The sequence below is a fragment of the Pollachius pollachius genome (genome assembly GCF_949987615.1).
Source record: "Pollachius pollachius genome assembly, chromosome: 3".
NCBI lineage: Eukaryota > Metazoa > Chordata > Actinopteri > Gadiformes > Gadidae > Pollachius > Pollachius pollachius.
Window position 1 is genome coordinate 21,148,681 of NC_136936.1, and position 18,688 is coordinate 21,167,368.

General features: G+C 40.4%; 1 protein-coding gene across 8 annotated transcripts in view; it reads left to right on the top strand.

Annotated features, from left to right (window-relative positions):
• The window catches only part of usp32 (ubiquitin specific peptidase 32), a 39,457-nt gene that overhangs the window by 3,243 nt on the left and 17,526 nt on the right, over positions 1 to 18,688 (top strand). For 3 of the 8 annotated variants that reach the window (XR_013811722.1, XM_079732750.1, XM_079732751.1), the window contains exons 2-16: positions 1,088 to 1,215; positions 3,960 to 4,065; positions 4,838 to 4,956; positions 5,159 to 5,318; positions 10,417 to 10,548; positions 10,795 to 10,902; positions 11,572 to 11,687; positions 12,534 to 12,596; positions 14,256 to 14,339; positions 14,423 to 14,484; positions 15,268 to 15,370; positions 15,837 to 16,047; positions 16,163 to 16,341; positions 16,796 to 16,936; positions 18,333 to 18,504. Coding sequence is in view for 7 of the 8 variants with exons in the window: in XM_079732750.1 (XP_079588876.1) it covers positions 1,088 to 1,215; positions 3,960 to 4,065; positions 4,838 to 4,956; positions 5,159 to 5,318; positions 10,417 to 10,548; positions 10,795 to 10,902; positions 11,572 to 11,687; positions 12,534 to 12,596; positions 14,256 to 14,339; positions 14,423 to 14,484; positions 15,268 to 15,370; positions 15,837 to 16,047; positions 16,163 to 16,341; positions 16,796 to 16,936; positions 18,333 to 18,504 (1,884 nt within the window). In the remaining variant the exon portion in view is untranslated. The remainder of the gene's footprint in view (positions 1 to 1,087; positions 1,216 to 3,959; positions 4,066 to 4,837; positions 4,957 to 5,158; positions 5,319 to 10,416; positions 10,549 to 10,794; positions 10,903 to 11,571; positions 11,688 to 12,533; positions 12,597 to 14,255; positions 14,340 to 14,422; positions 14,485 to 15,267; positions 15,371 to 15,836; positions 16,048 to 16,162; positions 16,342 to 16,795; positions 16,937 to 18,332; positions 18,505 to 18,688) is intronic. The other 5 variants (XM_079732755.1, XM_079732756.1, XM_079732753.1 and 2 more) reach the window with 3 other exon arrangements.

Genomic DNA, 18,688 nt, shown 5'->3' on the forward strand with positions numbered 1-18,688 from the left:
ATAGCCTATTTCCAGAAATCCTCTTTGACTTCCTTCAGCTCCTTAGAAAGCCGATATGTTCTAAATTATTTTCGATATTTCAGGCGATACAAAGGAATTTGTCTTGAAAAAATTATAAAAACTCCTAGTGATGCAGTATTTTCTCCTTAAGTAACAGTTATTGAATTCTGAATCTGTATTTTCTTTATCAAGCAAACTGCATTTAATCAACATTCAACCAGGGGCTGTGGGTCAATTGCGAGGACTGACTCACAGTTATGGAGCGGATGTATGTTGCTCTGTATGGGATGAAACAAATGGAGGTTCATCAGTTGTGTGTCTTTACTCTCGTATATTAAACATTCATGGTTTCTAGAATAACTGTTTTAGACACAATCTGCAATTTATGATGCTGTGTGTGCGCATTCGCAATTCGCAACCAGACACCAGCATAGTCAATAACATGGCTGAGGAAAATTGAGGTTACGAAATACAAATGTTAATTGATCCTGTGCTTGACTGATTGAGTAGCCAGGTCAGGCCATCACACAAACAAGGTGCAGTGAATAAAATGTCTGAGCCTGCATTGTGCATAACTTGGTAGCAGGGACTTGGGGGAGCAGACCATTTTTTAAATGGATGTTGCATATTTGGTAGGTACATATATGCAGACAATTCTATGTAAAAAAGAAAATACACAAGTCTTTCTTTTTACATACATTTTGAATAATAGGGGCACAGGACACAATAGGTCTGCACGTTCTGTTTTTCTGCAGAGTACAAGGCTGACTAAGTTGTTAGCTGCAGCCTTTATCTTCCAGGGCAAACAGCAGATTAAATAGTAACAAAATGTTAAGGTAAAGACTCAAATGAAGTTCATGTCAAATCCTGTGTGTGGACTGAGGGCATCCATGGTTTGCTTGTTTTCCATTGACTGTTGTTGAACTTGAAAAATACAAAATGATGTATCACCACAGCTTTCAGTCATAAGTCACCTTCCGAGCGAGACAGAAAACCACAGTTAGGACAGAGGTTTAAATTAACGTCCAGGAGCAGAGCATTTTTTTTATTGTTTTATCTTTCTCCTCCTTCTCCTATGTCATTGTAGTCACTGATGTGGAACTGAAGCGGCTAAAGGATGCTTTCAAGAGGACCAGTGGACTTTCCTACTACATGACCCAGCAATGCTTCTACAGAGAGGTCCTGGGTGACAGTGTACCCCCTAAAGTAGCTGAGGTAGGTTGCAGTGAAATCAAACATACTAATCACTAATTTCCAGCGACTCTTAATTCCAAACTCATTAAATCAACGGCATAAGGCAGAAAAAGATGAGGCTGCTTGTAACAGCAGAGGGGAATAGGACAGACAGACGGACAGAGGAATGTTGTGTGTATTTCTCTACCAGACTGTCCCACAAATAGACCTGAGGTCTTAAACTTAATGCATCTGCAGCAATGCCCCATCTTGTCTGCAGCTTAGCTGTGTAGTCAGGGTCGTTCATAAATACACAATACATTTTTAATATGCTGCAGGGTTTCTGCTACATACATCTTGCTAAAAAATGATTGCCGCCGTTGCTTCAAAATTGTATTCAAATGTATGCCATTTAACGTCATGACCTCGCAATTACACCTCTCTGCTCCGCTCTTGTTGTCCGCTTTCTCTCTCCACTTTAAGGATGAGCAACTGGAACAGTGATAGGTCGTCAATCACTGACATGATCATGAAAACAAACTAAACAACAGAGCGAGTAAGGGATTTTTAAACTCAGGCAGACTGACAAACTGTGCAGGATAAGAATCATTACCTTACTGGCAGGCCAGCAGGAAGGGGTTTTGAGTTGGGGGAGCTGATATTCTATATCAAAAAATATATACATTTTGCAACGGTGGCGACATTACATGACACTGTGGAGCTGTCAGCCCTTGTGAATACGTTTAACCGTTAATACGGAAGTAGCTCACAACATTGAGAGGGTCAATGAAAGCAATGGAAAAAAAAAAGTCAAAATGTCAAGCATGGGTCCAAAAACATTTTTAGAAACTGGTTTACGAAAAAATCCACAATTCGTTTTTGTGCCATTGTGAATTACTTATTAGCTATCAGGAAAGGTTCTGCAGTTGGAAGTGTATGGTAACTTCTGTACATTTTTATAATAAATACATTTAAATTAATATACTTTTTCAGTGAATCAGTATTACAGAGTTTCGAGAAACATCCCCAAACAACAGGACAATTATGCAAAATTTATTTTCTAAATTCATAAAAATAAAAACAAGCCGAAAATATCGAATCTCACCACCAGTGCTGCAGCAAACCTTGGTTCCGGGGCCATTTTTACAGGGGAACAAGATTTGATATTTAGCATTACGTTAAGTTGAATAGATTTTACAGGTTAAATATACATTTGCAATTTATTTTCTATTCATGTTCATGGCCAACATATTATTATTCATATTAATAATATATTGTGAAATAATGTTCCAGCTAACAGTAGCTAGGTTACGTTAAAGTGTTCGGTTTGCTAGTAACGTTCGTGCTGTTGTTCGGTACATCGGTTCAAAAAATTTGTTGAGCTGTAATTACGGTACTATCCAGTGAAACTTCCTCATTTCACTGGATAGTAGAGATAATGATGGCTAAATAAATTAGACTAAACATGTCATTTTATTTCAAGTGCATGATGTTTATTAATGGCTGCATACTAAGGCTGGTTAAGATAGAAAATGTGTCAAAAATGGATGTAAAGTCAAAATGTGGTCTGTTTAGTTACCTAAAGTTCAACTCATCACTGGCTATTACTAAAATGGTTTATGTTTAACATTAATCATGGGGCCCAAAGCATTCAATCAAATTACTTAGTTCAATGACACATCAATTAATACTTGGAAAGTTACCTTCTCAAGTTCATTAACTACGGAATCCTGTATTGAATTGGATAAACCGCGGTCCGGTTGTCTGTATTTCCCTAGTTTGGAAAAAAATTCATCATTTGGCGAAAATCTTCACACATCCACAAATAATTATGATATATACGATTGAAAGATCCATCTGGGGAGCAGCTCGTGGCTCCACCCACTCATGTGCTACTCATGTAGGCAATGCTCCTTGTAGTGACCCAAGATGATCCATGAAGGCACACAAAAAGATACAAAATATAAATCCAACTTATTTATATAGATCGGATCTGAAAATATTTGTGCATCAGCTCTCCAGTCACAAGGGCTCGGTACATATTCTAAAATGAACCTTTCAATTAGCCAATTCTGTCACTCAAGGAATTTCACTTCACTTTGATTTCTCGTGTGTTAACTTTCATTGGTGTGCTAGGTTATATACAACACACCATGCACCCCAGGTCCAACAAATAACTCCAGGGCTGTAAAGTTCATGCAACGAGCACATGTAAAAGATATTTACCAGCTGAGAAACTCCTTGCCATCATTGATTCATAGAATAGGATATAGGGAGTCACGTACAGAAATGGTTAAGTGTCATGATTAATGATTTATTTTAAGGTTTTTAAGTTGGCAATTTTTTCATATCCCTTTCACTTCCTTCTGGGAAACCTTTATTTTCTTCCTCCATTAACTGTTGCTGTCATTGGCAACAATTACATTTGCTTCAATGAACATTAAATTAAAGTTAATTTACGACAGGTACAACTTTTAAGAACGTGTCTACTCTAAATATATTTAGCTTTTGTTAGATTTTGTTGTTTTCTTACCATTAAACAGCACACCTGTTAGAAACCAGGACTAGGGTTTGGTATAAAGCCCAATATTTATCACAATACAAAGGACAGGGTTTATTATTTAACCATAGTAAATGTAAATGCAGAACTGTGTTTTAAATAAACATGCATGTTTTCTTTGGAAATGTTTTTATACATCACAACTATTTAACTATGAACAGTGCACAACTTGTGCACAGTGTAATGCTGTGAAGGCATTGTCATGATGGTTGTTGTTTTTGTTCAGGTAATCTATACCTCATTTGGTGGCTCACCCAAAGGGCTTCACTTCAACAATCTGATTGTCGGCTTGGTGCTTCTGACCAGAGGGCGAGATGAAGAGAAGGCCAAATGTAAGTCCCAGAGCAGGCTGATATATCTATTTCACAGAGCAACAGAGAAGCAATTAGCTTGAATGTGTGATATAAAATAAATGTGCTTGTGGAAGTACCTTTATGAAAGTGTCAAGTGTCCACTGCTTGTGCTTGTGTATTCTTTATGATCATGTCTCTTCCTATTTAAATAATTACACAACTGTATTGCAGGAACATGCTGAATAAAGGTGAATTTAGGACATGAAGATGGTGAATGTGATTATGGTCACAATACACAATAGTGAATGGTGCATAATGAAGTAATAAATAAATAAATATATATATGACAGCAGCAGCCAATTCTGAATACTGCTGGTGTCAGCATTACATTTCTCCCCAGTATGCTACACAATACACTATGATGGAGGAAATGGAATGTTTTTTATAACTAAAATAATGCAGTAGAATTAATTTAATGAATGAATTTATTTAATATTATCTGAGAAACAAACCACACACCCTCTCATCACCATGGCAACAATGCACGTGGCACTGTCTCAATTGTTAATTTATAGCTTTCCTCTTGCAATCCCTGTGTGGACAGTATATTATTGAGGACAAAATGTGGACTGTGTGTTAAGCAAGGCATGTTGGTTATGTTCATCCCAATTCCCTCTCTCTCTCTGAATTAATGATTGGGGATGTTTTTCAGTTTTGTTAATGTTATCCTGACTGCTAGCGCTGGAGCTTCTTTACACACCGGTGCGTGAGAAGAAGAATGAAACGTGTTTGTACATCTGGGTGTTTGCAGACCTCTTCAGCCTGTTTGCCAGCGAGCAGGGTGGCTATGCTGCCAGGGATGACATGGAGGCAGTCCTGCGGATCCTAGACGGCGAGGTCCCGCCCTCGCTCAGGAAGTGTTTTAGTGAGGTCAGTTAACAACCAAGCTAACCCTAACCCCTGCCTCCTCAATGACTCCTTTCTTCAATCCAAGCCCCTTATAGGCTTCTCAAATCAATAAAGTACATATACATCAAAAATAAATTTACGGCAAATAACAGGTCTTCATTGAATTTATTGGAAAACCATATCAGTTGTTGATAAACTAGACCTAATTCATTTCCTATCCCAGGGGGAGAAGGTCAACTATGACCGCTTCAGGTTCTGGCTCCTGCAGAACAAGGAGGCCTTCACGCTCTCCAGGTGGCTGCTCTCCGGGGGAGTTTGCGTTACGCTCACAGATGACAGCGACACGCCCACCTTCTATCAGACCCTGGCTGGCGTCACGCACCGTAAGTTTACCTCAGCATTACCCATTTCAAAGGGCATTGATAATGCACATTCAAAGTGTATTGATAACCTCAGATTTAACATGTGTTTTTAACTCTAGGTACAAACACAGTAATGCAAACACAGTAATACAAAGGCAGAGTGCAGGATTCACATTTCCGGGTAATTGGTACAAAATGGTATTTTCTGTTATCTACTTCCAACACAATTGGCTGGATAGTCAAGCGAGACAGAGATAGTGTCTATCTCAGAAATGCATGGAAGTGGGGAATGGAATATTATGCTGTCACAAATGGTGTTTGGTTAAGATAATCGGGTGGTAAAAATGTCTTGAGTGTTTCCATTTGGTCAGTGTAGTGAACAATCTGAATCTTTGGGATGGAAGGATGTGAGGGTGAGCTGTTGAGTATTAGGTGGGATGAATCACTTGATCCCTCGATGACCCTGGACCAAACTGTATTCAAAGCATTATGATACGGATACAACCGTCAAATTGTAGGGAGGACAATTGTTGCTTTGCCACTTTTGATTAAAAAAAGAATTGATTCCCATACCAATGGCGTGCAGTGTCTCCAGCTCCATTGCAGTTGGTACCCTTGGTAAATGTTCACAATCCCTACCTTAAAAAAAAAACTGATTCCAGTACAGTGTGTAACTGCAGGAGAGACATGACAATAGTAAATACGCTATAGACATAGTCACTTCATTATTTTATCAGCAACGATATTCTGGTTACTCTTTTAGGTATTGTTTGTGTGGAAATACTTTCCTGACTGGCACTCTAAAAGCAGCTCTACAACTCTACAGCTTAAGCAAGCTTAAAGGTTTCAGAGGCTGGTTTTATTCTCTTGATTTGGTTTTCAGGGACATACTGTGCATTGCCTTGGCATCGTGCTTTTATATAGTTTCAAATATCTTATGATAGTTTGAACAACAGATACATTTTCTAGTTCTACTCTGCTGTTATAGTTCTATTCAGGTGGGAGAACACATGGTGTAGTTGATATTTGCCATTGAGGCAAACAAACACAGACCATGTATATTTTTTATTCAAATATGGCCTCATATGCAAAATATTTTGGACAGGTATCAAACAAATACTTTAATGGTTTCCATCATAGGCAAACATATTGCCATGCCATCTGATGGGGCTAACATAAATGCAAATGTTGCAATGTATTCATTATACTCCAGTTAGGCAGAATGTAATGATTTTTATGCAAAATATTGCTAATTCTGTTATTTTTGTATGCAAAGTCAGATGTCTTTATAGAATACATTTTTGTATTGGGATGAAAATGCACTCTGAGAGCACATTTAATTTAACTTATTTTGCAAGTGCATTAGGCGATTTAGTTTGGGAGATCACTCACTTGACTCAGCGCTAAGTGAGAAGAAGCTCAACATTTGTTTCACCTTTCAGTATCTAAAATGGGAGATCATTTCTTTTGCGGGAAAGGCAAGCACAGCTGTCTTAGCTACATCTCTTTTTATAATAACTTAGAGCAGCAGCTTAGCACTTGACAACAGCTAGACAAGATTAATGAAATGGATGTTCGTATATGAGGCTGTAATGTTTTGGTTTTGATTGTTGTATGTGTTTGGGTTAGCATTAGGGTTCCAAAACGAATGAAAGCTGATTCTTATGCCAAAAGCGTTTGTTTTTTTAGCCATTGACTGCACATTTAAACATATTCATTATTTATTAATTTTCCACAATGCTTATAAAAGAAGATATTCATATTGACTATTGTGTCCACTTTAAATACAATACATTGCTTTAAATCCAGTCTTTTCAATTTTTTAGCTCTGTAGACAATTTCTTATTTCATCGAAATTTATGTGTACTTATAAAACAAATAGAAGTTAACCCTTGGTAAGAGCATGGGCCCGCTTTGGTGTTTTCTACTGTGCACTTCCTCTTGAAGATTTGAATTGCACTGTTAGCTTTTGTCAACAAATTAACAAGAATGAGGTTGTCTAAGCAAGATAGCCACCACCAGTAGACATGAATTTCCCTTTGTAAAGGTCAATATTACGCTACTGCCCTAAAGAACCAATTCCCTCCTTACTTTTTAAACATGCCAACAGAATATAATTTGTTTCGCTACTCCCGTCACATGGGTGGTCAGGCTCCATGTCACACATTAGATTAGATTAGCCTTTATCGTTTCCCTTTGGAGACATTTGTCATTGGTATTCGAGAGAACACAAGGGAGGTGGCCCAACACAGCCTCCGCATATACACACAATTCATATCAAATGGTAATATAATTGAAGATTAAAAACATAGACCACTTTCCTGTTTTATAATGTCACTTTATGTAATGTGACCTCCTAAGGAGCTGATTGATTAAGATTGATCAGACAAAATAAATCAGAGAAAACACTGATTTATTAAATCTTTCAAAATACCTTGCCAATGAAAAAACAAAGGGCTGCTTTGTTAGGGAGACCCTTTTGAGGATACATTCACACAAGAAGGCATAGATCACAATGCTCGATCACTTCAAAAAGTGACGAAATCACCCCAGATCAAAGGGTCAAACCTTATCTAGCTGCATGGCCTCCTGGGTTTAAAATAGGTACATTTACATGGGTAAATTTAGCATTTTTGTCCTGTGTCATACAAGCCAATCGCAGATCCTAGAGACCTTCTGTAATCTGCCCTCTTGGTTCTCTGCTTATCCTCTTAAGTGTCTGGGTGTGTGTACGGTACATATGCTCTTTCATTGCTCTTCCTAGAAGATGGATTGTAGACTTGCTCTCTAGGTTCAGACACACGGAATATTTTACTTTTCAAGGGACAGTTTCGCCATGTCACGGTGCAGGGAATACCCTTTGTGTTTTCCTCCGAGCTGCCCTCACAAGGAGTCTTCTATGGTAGCAGCCAGAACTTGGCCGAACTTCACCTAGCATGTTCAGTGGATAATGGTATTGTTCCTCTGCTGCCATTCTGAGAGAGTCGCACCTCTGGGTAGGTATATATGAATTAATAGAAAACATAGTGTGAATAATTCTGTATATAACGTATAGTGTTTTTCTTGTGTGCAAAGGATCTAAATTTGAATCATTAGCTTATGATTACAATTCTGAAGTTGTGTTGTAAAATGGTATTGCTATACCCCTGTTCAATTTAGAGGGTCTACCATGATAAGAGTCATATAGCACATGTATCATTTCTTTATCAGAGAAACCCATCATTGGTTGTCAGACTTTTGTTGCCAATAACTACTGCTTGCTGTCGCATTCGAAATAATCAGCATTAACCAATTGTTTGGCCGGTAGCATCACGTAAAATGTCAAAGACCACCAATCAAAACATTTGGGTCACATTAAGCAAAACTGTTTGGTGTAATTTTATACAGCCATTTAGTAGCTGCTATAGTCCAGATAGATCAATGTTTTGGCATCTAGTGTATGCTAGATTCTCTTTTTTTTCTGTAAGAATGAGTTTGGTTGATGAGTTGACTAATCAAGCCCTTGGCCAAAGATGGTCTCACAATTCTACATCTTACTTCATGACCAGCTTTCTGTACTTCCGAATGATTTACCAAAGGTACTTCCAAATTATTTAACCTTTTGTTATTTTATCTCAGGGCACACACACACACACACATACATACACAACACACAAAAGTTTAGTCAAAGAGTCAAACCCTTTTATTTTAATAGGTAATATGTTTATTAACACAGTAAACTATCTACTATTATATCTATTCCATTTTATCCCTGTTACTAAAATAACACTGACTAGAAAGAAGGTAAAATCCTTAGACTCAAAACACTTTGAGAGTGTCCCACACTGCTGCTAACGCAGGTGGCATTCTTTCGTGACGTCTTGAGTGCTTCGTAAAGGCACTCAGACGTCATGAAATTAACGTCACCTGATCAATTTTGCATAGGCTAATCCTTCAGAACGCAGGATTTTAGTGTTGATAGTCAAGTATTAGGTGGGACTGTACAATTTACCTTTGGTATCTTATTGAAGCATTTATTTTGGTCTGGACATTTTTTGCCACAATACCTACAAGTGTGTAATCTGTGTCGCTCTCTGTGATATTGCTCATTATGATACCACTGATGCGATATCGCTCAATGACGAGTACGCTACTAGACAGCTAGCTAAGCAAAGTCGTACAAAACAACACAAAATCGCCGTTAGCCGTTACCATGGGGATAACAATTCAGTCTCAATGAAACCACTCCCCTTGTCCTCCCCTGGCAAATAATAAAACTGTAAGCCCAAAACACATTTTTCTATTTCCAGCTGAAACAGTGGTGTCACTGGCTCTTTAATCTTGACAAAGCTATCTTTGTATTAAGCAAAAGGCTTGAAACCAGGGTCCCTTTTATGCGAACACCGTTTGGCATTTGAGCCATGTGTCTGTTGTTTGACTTAGCGCCATAGGCTCACTGTGCTGTCTGCATAATCTCATCAGCTAAAGCTGTGGATTTAGCCCGTAGAAAGGGGGAAGGAGAAAGGAGGATGACCGGTTCATAGGCCATGGCAGATCCTTCAAATGCTAGATTAGCTTTAGCTCTGGCACATGGTTCTAGGTCGACTCATTGACTCAGCCAAATGTATAGTAGCCTAGCCAGCATTAATTAAGCTGCACACAAGGGTGACAACGCTACTGACCAGATACCATGTTTACAATGTAGGAATATTACACTTAAACTTGTGTAACATTAACAAGAACTGTGCATATACCAGCAAATGTAGTTTATAACCATACCGATTTTCAATCCCTTACATCTTTTTAGATAAAGTGAAGTTCCAGTTTGGACACACGAGAATGTAAGCTCGGACCAATAATGGAACACCTTTCCACCCCATTAGCACTGTTGGACAGGCTCAATGAAAATCAAGAATGGTGTCATGTTAACAACTTTTGCATTGATACATGATATCTCACACATCAGCTGTGCAACCCCTTAACCTTGTTCAGTGTGTCAAATTTCATTTCACAGTTTGCGTTTAGATTTCATTTGCCAGTCGGTGGAGGAGCGACGAGCCAATCTGAACTGATCCATAAACCTGTCCATCCTCATGACCACCATCACTATGTTAACCCTTGTTTCTTTCACCTCTTGCAGTGGAGGAGTCTGATATCATCGACTTGGAGAAACGCTACTGGCTGCTCAAAGCACAGTCTAGAACCGGACGTTTTGACTTGGAAACCTTCGTCCCGCTAGTCTCCCCACCTATCCATGGCTCGCTGAGTGAAGGTAATGACGAAGGATTGAGCTGTGTGACCATTTGTGATAGTTGTTTACGGTTGCTGAAATCTTGGAAAGGGTGTTTGCAAGAACATACTGGCAGAGCTTAACATTAGGGGTGTCATGCAATTGTGCTTTTGACATTATTGACATAAAGATATGACAGATATGTTGTAAAATGATGTCAGACTTTCCCTTACTTGATCGACTCTGCAGTACCAGCATCATTGTTTGGCTTGTCATGTTGTTTTGCAGGCCTGTTTCATGCTTTTGACGAGAACCGGGACAATCACATTGACTTTAAAGAGATCTCTTGTGGTCTATCTGCGTGCTGCAGGGGGCCCATTGCTGAAAGGCAGAAATGTAAGCTATGTTTTCTTTCAAACTGTCAGTCAGAGAGTCAAGTTTGTCTCTGCCTATTAATAGAATTAAATATTGTGTTTTAGGTCTTAATAATTTATTCATGTATTTATTGTTCAATTGTGCTTCAATTGTTTTATTTGTCTGGCCTTTTTTCAAATAGCTGCTCTCTCTGTAAATCGTTCCACAAATATGGCGAATATAAAAACTGAAAGCAAATTGAACCAATTCAATAGAGGACAACAGGCTCTTAAGAGTTATCCAGTCATGAGAACGGTTATGGTAACTTGTTTCTCTTGCGCCACTCAAATGCCATAAATATAGAGAGAGTTTCTGTAAGGCTGCACTTTGAATACATAAAATACAATAAAATACCGCACTCTTTTGACAGACAGAAAGCTCCATCCCATTTTACTATACAGTAGGTGCATCCTAAAATTGTCCCCAGTGATAAAGTGTATTACCGAGTGGAAGACTGAGTCTAATGGATATCATTTCCATTGGTGCTTGAAATTACATAAAGATTCTTGGAAATGGCAACATATTGCCATTTCCACTAATGCAATTGAATCTCGTGAGAGTCTAAATATTTGTGTTGACATATTGTATTGTCCAGCCCGTTGTCCTGCCCATGTCCCTCTCTCCGTTGCTTACTTTCTCTCTCTCTACTAGTCTGCTTCAAGGTGTTCGATGTGGACCGTGATGGTGTGCTGTGCCGCGACGAGCTCCATGAGATGGTGGTTGCACTGCTGGAGGTGTGGAAGGACAATCGCACAGACAACCTCCCTGTAAGTCCAATCCACAGAGTCTTGATGCCTCGCTTTGTATTGCAGTTTGTTTGTTCTATTTATTGCCTCACCCTTCTTGATGGATCAGTAAAAATGTTCTTACTTGCCTTTGAATGATATCCACATTGTTATAAGGTCAATACAATTTTTAAAGATGAATAGTTGTTTACTACTTTATACAACATCAATAAAACAATATTTTCTCTACAGCACTGTTGATCCTGGCAAAAACATTAATAAGAATTATTTGGAACATGATTGAGGTCACAATTATACCTATACTATTTTAAATGAAATCTAACGGCTTCCGCTCATATAAGCAAAAAACAGTTCTACGGAGTTCTACTATAATTGTTTTATATAGTTCTCGGGTATGTATGATTGAGGGAAAACCAGATCGTAAATTCGATTCATCAAGCAGCTCGAGAGCACAGTGAAGGGGCTTTTTGAAACTGAGTGCATTAGTCAAGTTGATATCAAGAACAAAGGTCAGTTTTTATTATTTATTCAAGGACTTGAACAGAGAGCTCTTGGTACTTTTGCTTCTATGGCCTACCAGATTTCCTTGCAGTGAAGTTTGAAGTTGTGAATTAACTCTTGACTCTTATAAAGCACAAACAATGTTTGGATCTATAAATATTTGAGTGTACAAACAGAAAGCTCTTTTTTTTCGTAGAATGTGTTTGGACTGTGTATGGTAGTGTATGTACAGTGTGATTTTCTGGCTGACTTTAAGGGATTTGCTTTGGGGTTTGAGGTGGGCTTGAGCCCTAGTACAATATTCTGGCACCTTTCTTTCCTACTAAATTGTAACTTTGTTTTAAAGCTTTGTTTTATGCTTTTCAGGAATTGCACAGTTCTGTGTCGGACATAGTGGAGGGCATTCTCACGATGCACGACAACACCAAAGTAAGGGGCAATTATTTTGTTGCAATCCAAAAATCATTAAAAAAACCTGATGCATCAAATCGTATCTCCATTCTCTGGGCATGATATCTTACTACTATAATGGCAGGCCTGTCGCACAATTTACTCATGTGCGCATGTGCCAAGCAGACCGCAGCTCACACACACACACAGCACGACACATACATACACTGCAAGCACGCATAGACACCGCATACACATACCGCACACACACACGCACAAGCGCACGAACACACACACACACACACACACAAACACACGCACACGCACACACACCGTACGTCAAGACAAAGGCAGCGACACACTCACCGAGCTAAGGCGTTATGTTTTTAAACATAACGGCTCCGCCATCGACACACACGCAGGTAAGAACACACACGCACGCGCACACACCGCGGCGATACTCGCCCAGGTAGGACGTTATGATTTTAAACATAACGCCTCCGCCGTCAACAAACTCTCCCAGGTAACATGTTCTATCTATAGCCTGTAGGAATTGCGATGAAATAAGGGAAGAGACAATTTCTCACCTCGACAAGCAACAGCGTTCGTTCATTTTTTCCTATAAAAAACGTTAAATTCAAACATCGCACCGACCGGCATATCAACACAGAAGTCACGTGATTCTTAAAGAGACAGTGTCCCTATAACACAGAACGAAAACATGTCAATGAAACAGTATGGTGAATTATGTCTATAGAGTCCACCACAAGACTTCACTTTGTTGCTCAAATGTAATATTACTCTCTTTCTTGAGCCTCCCAAAATGTTTTGCGATATTGATATCCTGCCCTCCCCCCTGCGTACTGTTTAAGTTGTTTTATTTTTCTTATGTTTTGTGTGTATGCTATGTGTGAATGTAGGCTACTGCTGCCTGTCTTGGCCAGGACACTGGAAGAGATGTTTAATCTCAATGATGATTATTATTTTCAATAGTAGTTGCCTTGCATTTTAAAATGTCAATGCACTTGTCAGCCCTGAATAACAGGAAAAGCTATTTAATAATTGATTTGCAAGCATAGTATACTACACTTTCCATTGAACAATTACCCCTGCTACCATAAATTGACATATTTTATAAGGTAATCAAATGCTCACACACTAGCTGTTTTCAGACACCCGTGTAAGTCCTGATATTCTCCTGATGGGCCGTATGTGTGAACAACATATCTTGACATTTGTACCCTGAAAATCTCCTGAATAATACTACCCCTGAGGTAGTATTTTCTCTGTAGCAAATATAAATTACCATATATGTGAAAGAGGAGTAGAAAGTCGATATCTCTCACACCACTTCAGTGGGCGTGTTGTTGACGCTTCTGTATGTCATTGAGTGGCCCCCTAAATAATAATCAGCCTGTTGCCTTTGGTTCGCTGAATGTTAAAAATTGTAAATGTTGGCACTGCTTTTAAGAGTCATTTGTGGTGAACGAATGTTATACATTGTAAAATTATAGGCAAAATGTTATTATATTATGCGCTCAGAAATTTGTTATGTTATCGACTGGGGTTTCCACATTATTGCTATGGGTTTAATTTCAACTAGAGGTTGAGCGCGCGCAACACGCGTGCGAAAACTCTAGTATACTACAAAGGCATTCATTGTGTTCATGTGTTTATTTATTTTTTACTTATTACCAGCAGGGCCACCTGACCCTAGAGGACTACCAAATCTGGAGTGTTAAGAGTTCCCTGGCCAATGAGTTCCTCAACTTGCTCTTCCAGGTCAGTACATCACTGTGCAGATAGAGAAGGCTGGATAACCTTGCCATATTCTTGTGCTTAAAACTCTCCCTTCCTCTGCCTAGGTATGCCACATAGTCCTGGGCCTAAGACCTGCTACCCCTGAAGAAGAGGGCCAAATAATCAGGTTTTTATAATTGTTCTACTGTGTGCAACATTTCAATACCAAAATGAATGTTTCCATAATAAGCCCAAAGGCAAAGGACCTAATTGGTCCAAAAACATGTACTTCCAAAAGGTAGCGTGACTATCGTAACTGAATTTAAGACTGACCCATCACCCATTTTGAACAAAACACAGACCTAAATTGGAACACATTCAAGACCTGACTCAGTAGTGGTTGTTAAATGAGTACAGTTTCCCAATGTAGTGCCTGACCTTTCAGCGCACTTGTATCAAAGTCACATTATTACACAAAATCACAATACCATTCATGTTTCACAAGCATACAAAAGTTAGAATTTTGTTTGAAATGAGTTAGTTACGACATGGTAGGCTAAATAGGCAGGCAAAAGGAAAGGTATTGGCAGACCAGGTAGGCCTGGGTATTCTAGTAATTATTGGGCCAACTTGGAATTCACCTTGCTTTGCTCTTGCGTGGTTCATTCAACCTGATAACGGTTGTACTTGGGCTATGTTTGTGCATACACTCACTCAAGACCAGAAGACAAGTGCTTATCGTTTTTCTATGCTCCCATTTACCCTGTTTGTACGTGTGATATGCGTTCAGTTCTGCTTATGCATCTTGTGACCTGCCCTATGTCTAAACACGCTGAGACAGTAGTTAGTGCGCTGTGCCCTTTGTGTGAAATGATGAGTTTGGAATATAGATCAAATCTAGATGAATCAACGGGTTGTTGAATAATTCTCTGGTGTAAACATGGCCTGTGGTTCTCTTTGTGTGACACAGGGGCTGGCTAGAGAGAGAAAGCCGACATGGACTGCAGGTGGGCCAGAACTGGTTCCTCATATCCATGCTGTGGTGGCAGCAGTGGAAGGACTATGCTAAATATGTAAGTGCTTCCAACAACAGTAGTCATTTGAGGATGCAGAGGAGTCATGTAGAAATGTTCTTCACGTGGATCAAGCTGATTGCAAGGTTGACCTTTGACCATGATATTTTTGACATCTCTAATATACAAACAAAGTTTACTCTTTCTAAGAGTAAACTTAGAAAGAACCCAAATTGTAAGCCGTTGTAAGCAGTTATTTTCAAAGATTTTGTTGAGAAAAAGTATTTGTTAGCTTAATGTAATGAGTTCAAACATGGTTACAGCTCTTGTGTATACAATTTAACTGGCTACTAATATCTGACCAAAGGAAATATAAGTATTGATATCACCATCTTTCGTATACTTTTTGGTCACAATTCTCAGATTTTCACTGCACCAAACTCATATCCCTAGCTGAAACGGGCAGTGCTGATACTGATTCATGACGACAATATTAATACCTAACTTATCATTGCTCCAAATAAAGGGAAAACATCTCTGGTCTCTTGTCCAGGAGCAGAAGGGCATTGTGGTGGAGCAGCCCTCCATCCTGAGCTCCCTGCGGAGCCCCATGCCCACGGCCATGCTGGACCCTGTCTCTCTGGAGGGGACGGGGGGGGCCCAGGGCACCCCGTTCAGTCCCTCTGAGGAGCGGTCTCCAGACGCCGTGTCCAGCGCGTCAGAGGCCACGGAGGCCGGTGAGAGAAACCCTCTCATTTGCTACCTAGTTACAATCGACATTTGCCGTCCGACTGTACAATGATCACACCTTACTCACGACAAAACGGTTTGTGTGTTTGGACCCCGCACCAGCCCTCAGCCCCCAGACGGTTCCCTCGGCTACCGAGAGCTGTTTTGCTCGTCAGCACAACGTGTCCGACAACAACAACCAGTGTTTTTCCGGCCCAAATGGCTACCTCCCCTCCCAGCTGGTAGCCCAGAGGCCAGGGGCCATAGACAACCAGTCACTGGTCAACACTGACGCCATGAAGGTAGGGATATGGCTTGCAGACCAGAGGGTTTCTGGGTGATGCCGTGAATGAATGTGGTGTAATTTACTATAGAGGGATCAATTAAAGTGATTGTATCAGGAGGTCCAAGAGGATTCCAGGACCAGCCTTTAATTATTCTGTATTGTTTGTTGATTTTTCCAGTGTCACTCACACACATCGACTGGAAACAACTCATTACATGATCAATTTTTTGAAATGGCTTCCTCGATTTCTCTTACCAAACTGAGTGGTAAAAGGATCCAAAGGCTCAAAAACATTTGCGGACGATTATAATTGGCCCATCCCTCACAGCGTTGTGAGCGAGTGAAAAAGCATTAGGGCGCTCTCTATCTCTCGATCTGTTATTCAAGCAGGCGGACGTTGTCTGGCTGCATGCGCACTCCCAACATGCGCGCCTCATCTTGTGTGTGTGTCTCCCCGCCCCGGCCCACAGGCTCCCACCCTGACCATGGAGGGTGGGCGGCTCAGGGGCGCCCCGCAGCTGCTGGCTACCAGGGACTTTGAGACAGTGCCGGAGCCGGTGTGGCGGGCGCTCTACCACTGGTACGGTGCCAACCTGAGCCTGCCGAGACCGGTGAGGAACACACAAACACACACGCACACATGCTCTGTCTTGAAGCTACTCTTTTGGTTAGCAAATTTACTTGATGTTCTTTCTTTCCATGAGGTAGTGACTGAAGAAGTGAATAACATTTTTTTTTTTTCATTTCTGTTTAATGAAGAGTGTGGTCAGAAAAACCTTTTTGTCCTTTGTAGTGAAACACACAACTGGAATTGATTACCAATGACACTGACAGTGATGCTATTTATTATTTGTCAACCACAGCAGCTTTGCTCTAATGCTATCTCATGTAAAGTTAAAAGTTCTATAAGTAATATTTGAGTTTAGTTTCTTAGAAATAGCAGCTCGGCAGCTATTGGTGAGTGAAATGCAACAATCTGAGTATCAGTTCAGTTGGACTGCATCTGTATGAGACCAATTATGACATTAGACCGCTCCTATCTTATTTCTGGCCAATTATGACATCTGTTACATGATTTGCTCAGAGAATCCGTCTTGCCTGTCGATCAAATTCGCAGCCTTATCACAGCTCCACCACAGGTGCGTGATTGCATGAGCGAGAGTGCATCGTTTCTCAATGACGGAGTAACCTTGGGAGGGAGCAGAGTGCATGGGAACGTTTTCTGGGCTATATTTTCAAATCTTGCTCTTGTCTGCACTTTCTCCGACTCTCAGAGCTCTCAGAGCTCACCTACAGCAGCTTTAAGGATAAAAGGGCTTCCACAGTTGTCAACTGCTAGCCTCGTGGGACCATCTTGATCTTGCGAGAACACGTGCTGTCACACTCTGCCGATCCGGCTGCCCCCCAGGCCCGTTGAATGTCTCTTCCAAAAATAAAAAACGATCCGACCAATCAGGGCTAAGGGGAGGGAGATCCAGTCCATGATGAGGCTGCAGTCTGCCAAGTAAAAGACATGACGGTGCTTGAGGAAAGCGTAGCAATTAAAGGAGCAATAAAACGTGTTTATCTGAGGTAGACTGAATAACGATGGTTCAAGAGGTACAGAAATTAGCTCACAGGGGAGAAGATGTTTTTTTTCTTAATTTCCCATCAGATTTGGCTAAAATGAAGGGAGCAGGGGTGTCACTTATTATTTAATCTGATAGGCACAAGTTTTTTTTGGGAAACTTAAGGGCATGCCCACGAGTGGAAATCAATTAGCACCATGGGCAGACTGATATTCGTTGCGATATCTGCAGATTTGGATGGTCTCACTTGGCTTGTCAAGTACCCAGGTTTGCTGATTTGATCATTCTGAAGTACTGAACTGCGATAAAACATGGGTTGTATACAATCATGCGAGAATTCTATTTATTTAGAAACATGGTTGGACAATACACACATAAGGCACATTATTACATGAAGTTCAATCCATTGATCAAGGCTCTTCTTTCCCCCGCGCGGCAGGTGATTCAGCACAGCAAGATGGGCCAGGCAGAGCTGGAGCTCTTCCCCCGATACCTCCTCTTCCTGCGCCAGCAACCGGCCACCCGGTCTCCCCAGTCCAACATCTGGGTCAACATGGGTATGACCAGCCTGCGAATGTACCCTCAGCATTTAGGCCAACCGCTTCCTCGAGGTAATGTAAGCAGCAGCAAGACGAGCAAAGCCCCTCTCTGGCCACAAAACTATTATTCTTTACATACTGCCTTTCTAATTTGTTGAATGGACTAATTAACTAGCAGGGTGATGCTTTGGACTCACAAATGGAATCAAACCAATGGCCTCACTGGCTGTTATCCTGAAAATTGATTGCATCTGCC